At 41.9% G+C, this 12,267-nt stretch overlaps 2 protein-coding genes across 2 annotated transcripts; both read right to left on the bottom strand.

Annotated features, from left to right (window-relative positions):
- Nucleotides 1-695: 695 nt before the first annotated feature.
- Nucleotides 696-4,674, bottom strand: LOC306935450 (leukocyte cell-derived chemotaxin 1-like). The gene is made up of 6 exons (XM_079518523.1): nt 4,606-4,674; nt 3,605-3,745; nt 3,376-3,489; nt 2,726-2,879; nt 1,579-1,766; nt 696-1,003 (listed from the first exon to the last, which is right to left on the bottom strand). Exons 1-6 carry the CDS (start codon nt 4,657-4,659, stop codon nt 773-775), a joined length of 882 nt encoding a protein of 293 aa, XP_079374649.1. The 5' UTR covers nt 4,660-4,674; the 3' UTR covers nt 696-772.
- Nucleotides 4,675-6,952: 2,278 nt separating this feature from the next.
- LOC306934872 (protocadherin-8-like) lies at nt 6,953-11,349 on the bottom strand (the record flags this gene model as incomplete). Its single annotated transcript, XM_079517683.1, has 3 exons — nt 6,953-7,458; nt 8,512-8,710; nt 8,962-11,349. 3 exons carry the CDS (start codon nt 11,347-11,349, stop codon nt 7,142-7,144), a joined length of 2,904 nt encoding a protein of 967 aa, XP_079373809.1. The 3' UTR covers nt 6,953-7,141.
- Between the last annotated feature and the right edge of the window lie 918 nt (nt 11,350-12,267).

A 12,267-nucleotide genomic window follows, 5' to 3' on the forward strand; every position in this document is an offset into this window, starting at 1 on the left:
GGTTACTTTGCGTACATGCTCCCTTTTCATTAATTTTATTTATTAAAGTGACACTTTTATGGAAATGTTTGTTTTCCACCGTAGTTCTGTCACTCGTCTCACATTAGTTCACATCAGTGCAGATGTCAGTGTGCACAAATTGCTTTGCCTTGAACCTGATCCTGGACTGTGGATGGGAGTTATGTCAACCATCGCTGTCACATCAGTTTTATCAGAAAAAGGCCCAGTGGGACCATGGACACAACATGTGACACAATAAATTCTTCTACATCAAAGCTACGTGTATTATCATATGAATTTATTGAAGACAGCCAGAAAAGGTATATTGAGTTTTTCAAGCATCTATAGCAGCCTCTGCATCTCATTCCTTTATTCCATTATGCTTTTAGCCTCATGATGTGAAAATACTATACTAATGTACGTATTTGTGTCATGTAAATCTGCAAATGGGGATATTACATTTGTTTGTTCTTTCCTTGTGCTGTGATCGCCTACAAAGAGTATACCTTAGAAAAAGCGCTATAGAAGTCCCAGATATTATTACCTGCTTTGTTTGCTAAATGTTTCCTTCTGAGTCCAGGTGAAAATATGCCTCGGTTGACAATAAAAGTACAGTATAGCTTGCTGGCAGCATAACATATTTACAAACAAAAACAAACTTAGAAATTAAATATCCATGCATAAAAACATTGCTTAATAAGGAGCTAGTAGGGGTTAATATATTTTGACATCTTTGGTAGTGCTTAATTCTCACGAATGCAGTGTGTTTATCTTACACAACACCTAATATGCGTGCCACCCACCAGCGGCATGGCAGAATCACGCGGCAGGCCACCTGGCATCCCCTGTAGTTGTACGGCCAGGGCCAGTGGCCTCGCAGCGGCTCACATACTCTCTGACAGTGGGTGTAGCTGCGTCGACACTCTGAGCAGCAGATCCCCAGGTGGTCTAGCATGGGGTCAAAGGTTATGGTGCCTTCCTCTCCCACTTCACCTCCCCTGCGCTGAAGATTGGAAGCAAAGTTAGCCCACGTTTGTTGTCTTTATAGTTCAACACGCTAAGGCTAATGCATCATTTTGAATTCGACCTTGTTTTCCCATAAAGTTTGAAAAAAATATAAATATATGACTCGAGTTCTTCGAGAGTGAAGAGAAATTTAATGACTGTCGGGGATAATAATTTTCACACCAGTTCATGGGGTCATAAATAACGGGAGGCTGTTATCACCCAGGTGACCTGTATTTACTGCTGCTAATATGACACCTACTCATCCAAACCATCACAGCCAAATGGAACTGATGGAGAGACTGAATGTGGGTTAGTCAATTTCCAATCTTGTACTTATCTCTATGGGATTAAATTCATGGCAAGGCTGTTTACCCAAGCATGGAGCCATAAACTCATCCGTGAAGGTGTTGCAAAAGGGGAAACATCAATTCATAATACATTTCTTTAGGGGTTGCTTTAGGGCTTGGAATTACATCCCCTACGACTCTGATAGCTCATCTATAATTCAGCAGCAATGATAATAACCCTGTTTATCATAAACAGAACGCCGTGGACATGTCCCAGACTCACGTGATAAGGGTTTTCAGGATTAAGCGCCGACCCCACCGCAGATGACACACCCTCTTCTTCCTCCGCCGCTCTGGAATTGTCACCCTCCGAGCGGCTCGCTGCGTCCTTCTCCTCAGCAGCTGGCTCAAACTCCTCCATGCTAAACTGCCGTTTGGCTCGCTGAGTGTCTCTTTTTCTCCTTTCTCCATCTGTTACAGCAGCCACAGGAGGCACGGGTATTGGGTCATCATGGACAAGATGCCATGCATGTCCTCAGAGCGCAATTCCACATAGGCAGGACTGTCTCGGTCGTCCTGAATTATTGAATTAGCTGCAGTGATATCAAACACACTTTTTTTCAGGATCATCCTTTTTTAATGTGTAATCTTTTTGTGTAAGTCTCCAAATGTGGTGTGTGTTCGGCATTCGCAGCATTAGTGTGTTGTGTAAGTGTGTGCTAACTCCCAGACAAGGCGCTAAAACTTGTACAAAAATTGTAGATATCACCACCATACAGGAGAGGCCATTAAATGGAGCATGTTAATCTCCAGGTGGATGACCAGGATTATTGTACACTGAAAGGGGTTGTGAAATGTCCCTACAATGTCACAAGTTGTAACACTTAGGCCTACTCTATACAACCATGCCTATGTTGACTCTATGAAGACACAGCATATTGGGCTGCATGATATGGGAATATAAATATCACTAATAGTAACTACTTCCATATGTGTCTTGATATATCGATAGAATTTACGATATCTGTATGGAAAATCTTGTCAAATGATCTAGTTGATGTTCATCACAGTGAACAGCATGGTACTTTAACAGGTAGTCAAACTGTCACGTTCTCCTGCCAGTATCACAATGGCAGCAGAATGTGACAGTTTGATTACCTGTTCATTTAACTATGGTATGGGTTTTCAGAAATCTGGCTTAGTAAATTACCTTGTCATTGTGTTATTTAAGCAAAACAGGATACACAGTTAGAAAAAAGAACATGGTACAGTACGATTATAGTGATTTACACAAATGCTAAGTATTGAAATATTCCCCAAACCTGATATACACAATATCCTCAGTGTTCATTTATCCATTTGTAACAAGTGTAGAATGTAATCAAATGGACCCATAAGGATTGGGATTTGCAACAAGTGAACACGGCCACCTTTAGGATTGGTCGGTTGGATCCAGTAGATGGGAAGGTCCCCACAGAGGTCTAGGATTCTGGTACTGAGGAAGCTGGTGTCATTCAGGGCTTGCTCTGCTGCAACCCAAATCAGAGACTCGCCATCATACTTCACCGGCATGATTTCATCTGTCTGATAGGATTCAAAGAGGCTTCATTGCACACACGGATGTGATGCATAATTCGTTCCAACAAATGGCAATGCTTGCGGGAGAGAAGCACGGGGTGGAATTGAATTGGGTGGAACTATGAGGAATAGGGTGTTCCTCTGCATGCACTACACTGACTACAGTATATGTCCTCCCCATGAGGCTCCTCACTGTCAGGGGAAAAGAAGTGGCAAGAAGTGGCATCCCTATTATATTAGGAACAACCAGTCCGAAGACCAACGAGTAGGGGGCAGCAGATACAACATTACACTAGTGTCTGGGGAAATCAGGGAATTGGCATTATGACTGAATTGGGAAAATATGGCAAAGAATATATATTTTTTTAAACAACTGAACATTAACAAGCAGCCAAAACTTACATTGTGACTTTTTGCACAGTAAAAGTGGTAATTTGCAGAAAGATACTTTCACACAGAGAGAGAGAGAGAGAGAGATGTCGTCCTTTGAAGCATATCATACCAGGTCAAACATCAGTGACTCTTTGTTGTGAGTTCCCAAGTCAGGAAGGTTGGCTTTGATTTCAGATTTTATATAGCACTTCCTCCCACCGAAGAAGCGTATTCCTGTGATTCCCTGTATGAAGTCACAGAGCTGCCATGTTTACACTCACAACTTTGCTACTTTCCTAAGCACATGCCATATTTGTGTTTGAGCTATTTCAGCTGGAGGAAAATGAAGGGCAACTCACAATTTGAAAGTCGTGAATCTCCTGAGCTGCCTCATCTCCACTCCCAGTTCTGAACCTCTCTAGATTATTATCAGAGTCGATTTCCATTGACCCCTCCTTCACCTTGCCGTTAATGCTCATACTATAATGAACATTATAAACCTGGAGAATAATGTTAATGGCAGTTTTATCAGGCAATGTTTTGTTATTTACATTCTGACAATACAGTAACCGTAACCACATGAATCCTGGCATCCTCAAATTTACAAACAATGTGAAAGTTAGCAACACGTCACAAGATCACATGTATCAAGATTTTCGCTATTTGTTGTATGCAGAAGTACAGTACATAGGGCGTAAGTGGTAAGAGATAGAAAGACCTTTATTGATCCCTGTGAGGAAATTCAGGTGTCACAGCAGCAACAGTGGTAAGCATGAAAAAACAGGTAGAGGTAAGATTAAGAGAGTAGAATAAAAATAGACTTGGAGTCTGACCCTAGCCATATGCACGTTGTCTGACTGAGTTAACATAATGTTGCTGGTGTCCTCCCTTGCAAAAGAAAATAGTAAAACTCTTGCTTGGACAGATGTTGCATTCTAAGCACATACAGATTTTGAATGGAGCACCACAGAGGATACTGCTGCAGACCTTGACAGAGGTATTTGCCCTACAGGGGAGCTCATTATGACACAAATAAATATTCAAGTATCTCTAATGAGGTAGGGCAAAGTTACCTGGCCAAGTTATTCAAATGGAATTTAAAATGCGCAGCTTAGAGGAGAAATGTATGCTATTTCAAGATCTGAAAAGGTGGCATTTATGGATAGGCCATTTCACCTGATGAGATCTCTTTTGACATTTCCATGAATAAAATACATTGGGAATGAAAATGAAATCATTATTTTGACCAATTATGTATGCTGATAATCACCATAAGTAGCCTAGTAATGACCATGGGTGTCATTATGTACTTGCATAAGTATTCCTCATTCAACAGGCATGGCGATATAGTAATACTTACATTTTTATCACTGACTTTCCACAGGTAGAAAGCTCCAATGGATGCACACAACATCAATACTGCTCCGACAATAAGAGCTGCAGCTCCAAATCTTAGGAGGCGACCAATTGCAGCAGAAGACTGACTAGTCGATGTGCTGTATGCCTTAGAATAACGTAATAAATAAACCACATACATTGCAAAACATAATCCATAAACAATTTAGGCCTATGTCCAATTTTGAATCTTGCAAGTAGACACTACTATATTTTTAAATTATGTAGTCTGCAATCAGAATATCTTACCGGAGGCATGTAATTTTCAAAATTTGAGGAATTGTCTTTCTCCGAAGTTTCTCCCATGTTTTCTGTAGCCTAATATTGCCTCCACTGTTGATTCTCCTTTATTCTCCTTTGGTAGCCACAAGAGGACCATTTCACATGTGAGTGTGAGTGACGTGCGTGTGACCGAGCTGGAATTCTTCAGGTAGAGAAAGTAATCATAAATGTGCATGATGTGTCTTGACTTCTAAAACAAAGTATCAACTGAAATAGCCTATTTGTTAACCCATTTAGACCTGAGGACGATTCTATACAAAATGTCAAAACATCTTATGTTTCTATGTCAGTGGTTCTCAAACTATTTCATGTCAAGGACCCCCAAAATTATATGTAATTGGCCCCCGGACCCCCATCTGAAAATATGCAAAAGGTTTTGTTAAAAGCATTCACTGGGAAAGAATATATATTCAAAGATTTGCACACATTTTCACGATTTTTCAAAAATAGCAGATCTACAAGCTCGTAGCGCCGCACTCGGTGCCGCGCTACGAGCTTGTAGATCTGCTATTTTTGCAAAATACACAGCGCGGCACTCGCTATGAGCTTGTAGATCTGCTATTTTTCAATAGCTAAAGTATAACATGATGCTTAAAACACCAAAAGGGGTTCCCGTACAAATGTGTGATTGAACTATATGGCTATGCAGTATACTATAGGCTCCTTTAGCTGTCTGCACATGCCTCCTTCTCACATATAAGACAAGAATATGTGGGGGTGTCAGGTGCGATTGCGATTGGGTTTGTCAGTGGTGGAAAGTAAAGTACTTGTATAAATACAAATTTGAGGTACTTTTACTTTACATAAGAAAGTAATTTTTTTCAATACTTTGAAAGCGTTAGTTACATTAGATTGTAGATTTAGAGTATTATTACAAAATATACATTAACCAATTAAGCCCTATTTTATTCGAAAATAGACAATCTACAAGTTCACAACGTGTCACATCGCAATACGCTGTGAGCTTGTAGTTCGGCTATTTTTAAGAAATTGGAGGAATTAGTACTTTCCCTTTTGGAACTGTAAGTATATGGATGCCAATACTTTTGTACTTTTACAAGTACAATTTTGAAAACAGCCCTTTTGGTTGTAAGAGTATTTATATATTGTGGAATTGTTATTTTTTCTTCCACCACTGCAGTTTGATTTAATGTATATACAGCCAAGGCATGTGTGAACACGTTGCAAACGCATGCACATACACAACCTTGTCTGATAATGGGTTTTCTGATTTGACAACGGAAGGGAGGCGATCTCTTGGCTGAAGTTACTTGCTCCTTATCACAACTTAACAAGAAGGTGAGCACAGTGCTAAAGAGATTTCAATATGCACTGCCACAGTTGCTTAGAAACAGTTTGAAACACAATTTTGGGATAATTGGCAAGCTGCGAGGCAATCAGAAAGGTGAAGGGATTCTTTGACCCTCGAAAAATATGTAATTGAAACAGCATTTGATCAGCTGGATGTGTATGCAAATTAACACAGCACTGTAATTACATTGGGGTTTTTTTATCCTGTAAAGAAGATGACATTTGTTTGTATTCCCCATCACTGTAGGCACAAGCTTGAGGACGACATTGTATTTACTGTAGTTTATAAGCCCCGTAAGGCAATTTGGACGTGCTCAGTTGTCTAATTGAGGTTATTCGTATTCTGTGGGCTTCATGAATATTTTCTGAAGACAATATGTTGTACTGTGCCTGTACCATTTAGATTGAATAACTGGTCTAGAACTATTGCTTTATGCTCTGGCCTGATTTATCAGCAGAACAATAGTATTCTGGTTTTGAATATTTATTTGTGCAACAATGTGACAAAGTCTACCACACGTAATCTTTGATACTGATTGTTTTCCACTTCAGAAGGCCCCTTGTTAGCCTAATTGTCCATTGGTCATGCCACTTAAATAGTAACACATGCTCCTCAAAGGTCATAATAAAATTGCTCTTTACATTGAATCATTATGAAAAATATATTATTGATATACAAAATCTTGCATATTACACATTATACAGTAAACAGTCATACGTTAGCCTATAAGAGCCATATAAGTGACAGAAGACATACAAAACACTGCAACAATCCAACATGGAGTTAATTAAGGTAAAAGGACTATACAGTACAAAGGCGGAGAATTCCTCTTTGATTCGCTTCTTTTTGATCATGTGATCATGTGATCATTACACAGCAGAAACTCAATATTTTACACTGTAGAGTTCTAGGAGTGTGAATACTCTGGAATGGAGATCTCGTCAGCTTCCTGTATTCTGGCTGGTGTTGATGGACCAACAAGTATGTAGTCAAATTCCTCGTGCTGGACTTTTTCATACACACTTTGCAGGCCATGTGTCTTGGGTATTTGAGCTGGACAATAATTTTCTCTTTTGGCGTCTCGTGGAAGTGTAGCCGTTTTTGAGAATGTTGAGAGATGGGGTCCAGCACTAGCCAGGCTGGTGTTTGGCCTGGTAGCTGACGGGCTCCAGCATCGATCAGAGTGGCCCAGGATCTTGCACTCGCTTGTACACGCCCAAAGACCTGTGGAAACAGTCACACTCTGGTGATGTACAATACGCCAAAAGACCTGTGGAAACAGTCACACTCTGGTGATGTACAATACGCCCAAAGACCTGTGGGAAACAGTCACACTCTGGTGATGTACAATTATTGCAAGCTTGAACAAGGGTGCTACCAAAGGACACTAGTTTACATCATGATTATGCCTGATGTATGTTTTCTTTGGGGCGCTAGCCCTTCCTATATCCAGCTTTTAGTGTATGTTCACAAACTTTGGCCTACACACAAACATTATATTCCCATTGACAATGAATGGAAAATTTCATATAGTGTCTGAGCAAATTGACAGTGTCTATTTTATGTCATGATGATGTAAAATAGATGATAAGAGCGCCCCTCACTTCACACGGGTGTGATTTTCTTCCTCATGTCACTTAGAGTCTTAGAACACTATTATAAATTGACTCAAAGTGTAGTATAGGGGGTCCATTAAGGTGGTTTTGTGTGTTTGTGTGTACCCCATAGCGATGATTTGATTGGCTGAGCAATGTGTGTACCCCAAAGCGATGATTTGATTGGCTGAGCAATGTGTGTACCCCAAAGCGATGGGGACAGAAAAGTGAGGACGCAAATTGTGATTGGCCGGAATGTGATGATGTCACTTCACACAAGCGTGATCTTTTTGAGTGGTGCAAACCACTCCAACAACCAGCTTTGTCTGTATGTTTGTGTACCTGTGTACGTGTCCGTGCACAGGTGAGCATGGTTGCTATGGTTAGTGTGTGACGTCACTGACATAGCTGATCAGACTATATAAGACCTTGCACCACTCAGTTCACACGGGTGTGATTTTTTTACACACTGTGCGATTTTACTATATTGATGGTTAACACACTATTATGCCATGATCAATGGATGTCTTGAAGCATTAAGGGGATATACGGTACATGTGTTGGATTGGATATCATCATTAGTTTAATTGTTCAGGACATTTAGTGTCCTGTTTCTTCATTATGAAACATGATGATGATAATAGTTTGAAACAGATGATTGGAGTACCAGGCCTATACTTACTGTTTGTCGGTGGAGACTCTTTTTTGTGAACATCTCCACTGATGTCAGAATCACTGTCATTGAAATCACTGTCTCCTTTGCCGCTATCTTTCCCACTGATCTGGGGATGTCTCGCTGAAATGGTGGTGAATGAATTGCCTTTCCATATCGTTATAGGCCTGAGAGTTTCTTTTCCATATCCAGGTAGTGTAGAATAGCCCTGCGAGATGTAAAACACAATATTCACACATCCAATTTATTTAAACCCAATATATTTAGTTGATCATAGTCCATCTGGGGTCTGTAATCTGTCTTCTCCTTTTACAAGCTCACATGTTGCAGACATGTGAGTTTGTAGATCTGCTATTTTAACCAAATGTTCACCCCAGAATATATAGGGACAATATATATATACAATTTGCAACAAGCACCATTCTAAGCATTCTTTTAAGCTCAGGCATGATTGCTTACCTTCAATTTGCCCTCCATCACCCTGCTGTTCTCAAACATGGTCGCCTTTGGTCGGCCATCTTCACAGCTTGTTTCCATTGTGCTACTGCTGTCCAATGGGGGTTTCTCTGGGAATGGATGAACATCAAACACTTTGGCGTTATGGTTGGTAATCAATACGTCAATATGACCACTTTCCTCACTCTCAACATCGGGCATGTCTTCTTTTTCATCGTATGCTGCCTCTCTCTTCTCTCTTTTCCGGCGGCTGCAGGTGGTTGTGATGAGAACGATGGCCAATAGGAGCAGGGAGCAGCTCCCTGCCAGGACAATGATTATGGCTATGGACATGTCCCATTCAAAAAGCTCCTCTGTGTCATTCTGAACCATGGAGGGCACACTGGACCGAGTGCCTTCTATAAAGCCAAAGTGTATTGTGGCTGTGGAGGTTAGAGCAGGTGTTCCATTGTCACTGACCGTGACTGTGACTTTGACATTGTCTGTCAGATCGTAAGTCAGTTGACGACTCACGTGCACCTTCCCTGTAGCTCTGTTGATGGTGAAGCCCAGGTGTCCTCCCTCAGTGATTTTGTAGGACAGCTGTGCATTTATGCCCTCATCAGCGTCTGTGGCCTTTATGTGGGTTACCAAATAACCTGCGGGTGCATCTTTGGGCAGGAAAACCTCAGCAGATCCTTTGTAAAGAACTGGCTCTATGATGGAGGGTTGGTTGTCATTCTGATCAACTATTTTTAGCCTGATGACAGCAGTAGTCTGCAGCTGTGGTGACCCCGCATCACTTGCTTGGATGTGTATTTCGATCTCTTTCATGAATTCATAATTAAAGCTTCTTAGAGCATATATTGAACCAGACACCGAATTGAGCGAAACAAATGTGTTCATGGGAGAACCCATTATGACACTATCTAAAAGTCTGTAAGTCACTTTACCGTTGCTGCCTAAATCAGCGTCTTTGGCTTCGACTGTTGTGATGTATGCCCCCGGCGCGTTGTTCTCCACCACGTTAACTTCATAGACGTGTTTGCTGAACTGAGGGGCGTTGTCATTCTCGTCGCTGAGTCTAACGGTGTACTGGAGAATGTTTCTGAGCGGAGGTGACCCGAGGTCCTCGGCCATCACTGTCAAGTTATACTCGCTAATTTTCTCCCTGTCCAGGAGCGCCGCCGTCACTATCATGTAGCTGTCCTCGTGGGCTCGCTGGAGTTTGAAATGGTCGTGGCCGTATAATGTGCAGTGAACCTGACTGTTGACGCCAGAGTCTCTGTCCAGGGTGCTGATCAGCGCCACTAGGCTGTCCTTGTCTGCTGCCTCGCTGATGTATGCGATGCCAGTCGTGATGGAGGTCATTGGGGTAATGCTGATCTCTGGGGCATTGTCATTAACGTCTTTGACGTGAATTATGATCTTGCAGACGGAGTGGCTCGGATTGGGTCCCAGATCAGTTGCCTGCACGTCTAGCTCATACGTTTTTTTGTCCTCGTAATCGACATGGCTCCTGAGCAGCAGGCGGCCTGATTTATTTTCCACTTCAAAAAGTTCTCGAATCTCGAGAGAAACCTGTTTTCCGAATCCATAAACGACCTCTCCATTTAAGCCCTCGTCGGCGTCAACTGCATTTAAATCCAATATAATAGTGCCGACCGGAGCGTCCTCTGGCAAACTAACCGAGAAACTATTCTGGTCGAAAACGGGTCTGTTATCATTGAAGTCAGTCACTTTTATAGTTATCTTTGTTGACCCCGATCTGTGCGGGTTGCCTCCATCTGTGGCGACCAGCTCCACGGTGTATGATGACTGAGTCTCCCTGTCTAGCTCTTTCATTAGCACCAATTCCGCATATTTAACCCCATCCGCTCTCAGGAGCACATCAATAGAAAAATGACTGTTGACAGAAATTTGGTAGCTTTGTATGTAGTTTGATCCGACATCGGCGTCCACGGCGGGGTCTAAAGGGATACGGGAGCCCACCGCTGCATTCTCGTTGATCTCTACTACAGATTCCTTGTTTGGAAACTCCGGAGGGTTGTCATTGATATCCTTTACTTCAACCTCGACGTGAATCAATTTGTACCGATCTTTAGAGAAATTGACGACGTCAAAAGTAATGAGACACTGTAGAGCGTGCCTGCATATCCTCTCCCTGTCAATTCGTTCACCTACGGTGAGCTCCCCATCGCTTTCTCTCACCCTGATGAATGAATCATTGAATTGTTTCATCATTCTGAAATTGGTCTTGGCGGTGTGATGAGACAGGCTCAAGGACATGTCCTTGGCAAGGTTTCCGATGAGTGTGCCCGGTCCATCCTCCTCATTGGTCTGGTACCGCACGGTATTTCCCTCGGATTCGACCAGTGAAACAAAAACATGTTGAATCGATATTAATATCATAAAAATCCACCGGTGCCGGCGTGTAAAATTAACTCGCACCATATCTTCAGAGTTATATTATGTCTTCCAATAGGCAGCCTCGCGCTCTCTCTCCATCCAGCAGCACCGCTGTCCAGTTCTGAACTGAAACTGTGCTCAAAGTGAAAGTAACTTGCTCACCGCGCGCAGCGGAGCCAGTGCACTGAGACGCGCTTGTTGCCTCGCCCTCAACAACACAGCTCCAAATTCTGCAGCGGCGGGGTTTATAGCTACAGCTCCTCATGCTAATGAGAGCAAGTGTGACCAATCCCTCGCTTTAGAATAAAAAAAAGACCTCATAAAACCCCTAAGCCTGTTTTCAAGAATGCCTATGGAGGTAAATATAGCAAAAGGAAAAGTGGGAGGAAAACATGCCTTTGCTTGGAGGTATTTTTTGCACTGTTCATCAACGTAATAGAAGCTATACAGCCATTAATAAAGCTCAATTTATTGAACACAATCCTTCCTCGTTTTAGGATAATAGGAGGCTATAGCTATATGCTTTTTGTGTGCTGCGTGCACGCGTGTGCCTTTGCGCGAGCAGAACGTGCCCCCTCCCAATTTAATTTAGTGGTTGCCTCATGTTAATTGGGGTACATTTGTGATTTAAGAATTGATCATGCAGGTGACAGTATTACTGTATCCATAGCAGCCACCAAAGTTCAAATCTGCCATGTACCCATACCAGTATACCACATCTGTTATATAGTTTTCACACTCACAGCCTGTTTAATTGCTAATGACTACTCTGTTAACTGCACACATATATAATGATATTTGGATATAAGTTCAAGAAGAAGGCGTTTTAGTTTGCAGCCCAAAACTGTATGTAAAAATCACACCTGTGTGAAGTGAGGGGCGCTCTTATCTTACAACATCAATTACAACATAATGTTTGTT

Source organism: Electrona antarctica (assembly GCF_951216825.1).
Source record: "Electrona antarctica genome assembly, chromosome: 13".
Classification (NCBI taxonomy): domain Eukaryota; kingdom Metazoa; phylum Chordata; class Actinopteri; order Myctophiformes; family Myctophidae; genus Electrona; species Electrona antarctica.

Bases quoted from the DNA above. Each gene is read 5' to 3' on its own strand.
- LOC306935450 (XM_079518523.1), bottom strand. From the start codon at position 4,659: ATGTTGTGTGCATCCATTGGAGCTTTCTACCTGTGGAAAGTCAGTGAT. The intron at 3,746-4,605 runs GTAAGTATTACT...ATTATTCTCCAG, and splicing joins GGAAAGTCAGTGATAAAAAT to GTTTATAATGTTCATTATAG. The intron at 1,004-1,578 runs GTGAGTCTGGGA...TCCAATCTTCAG, and splicing joins ATCCTGAAAACCCTTATCAC to CGCAGGGGAGGTGAAGTGGG.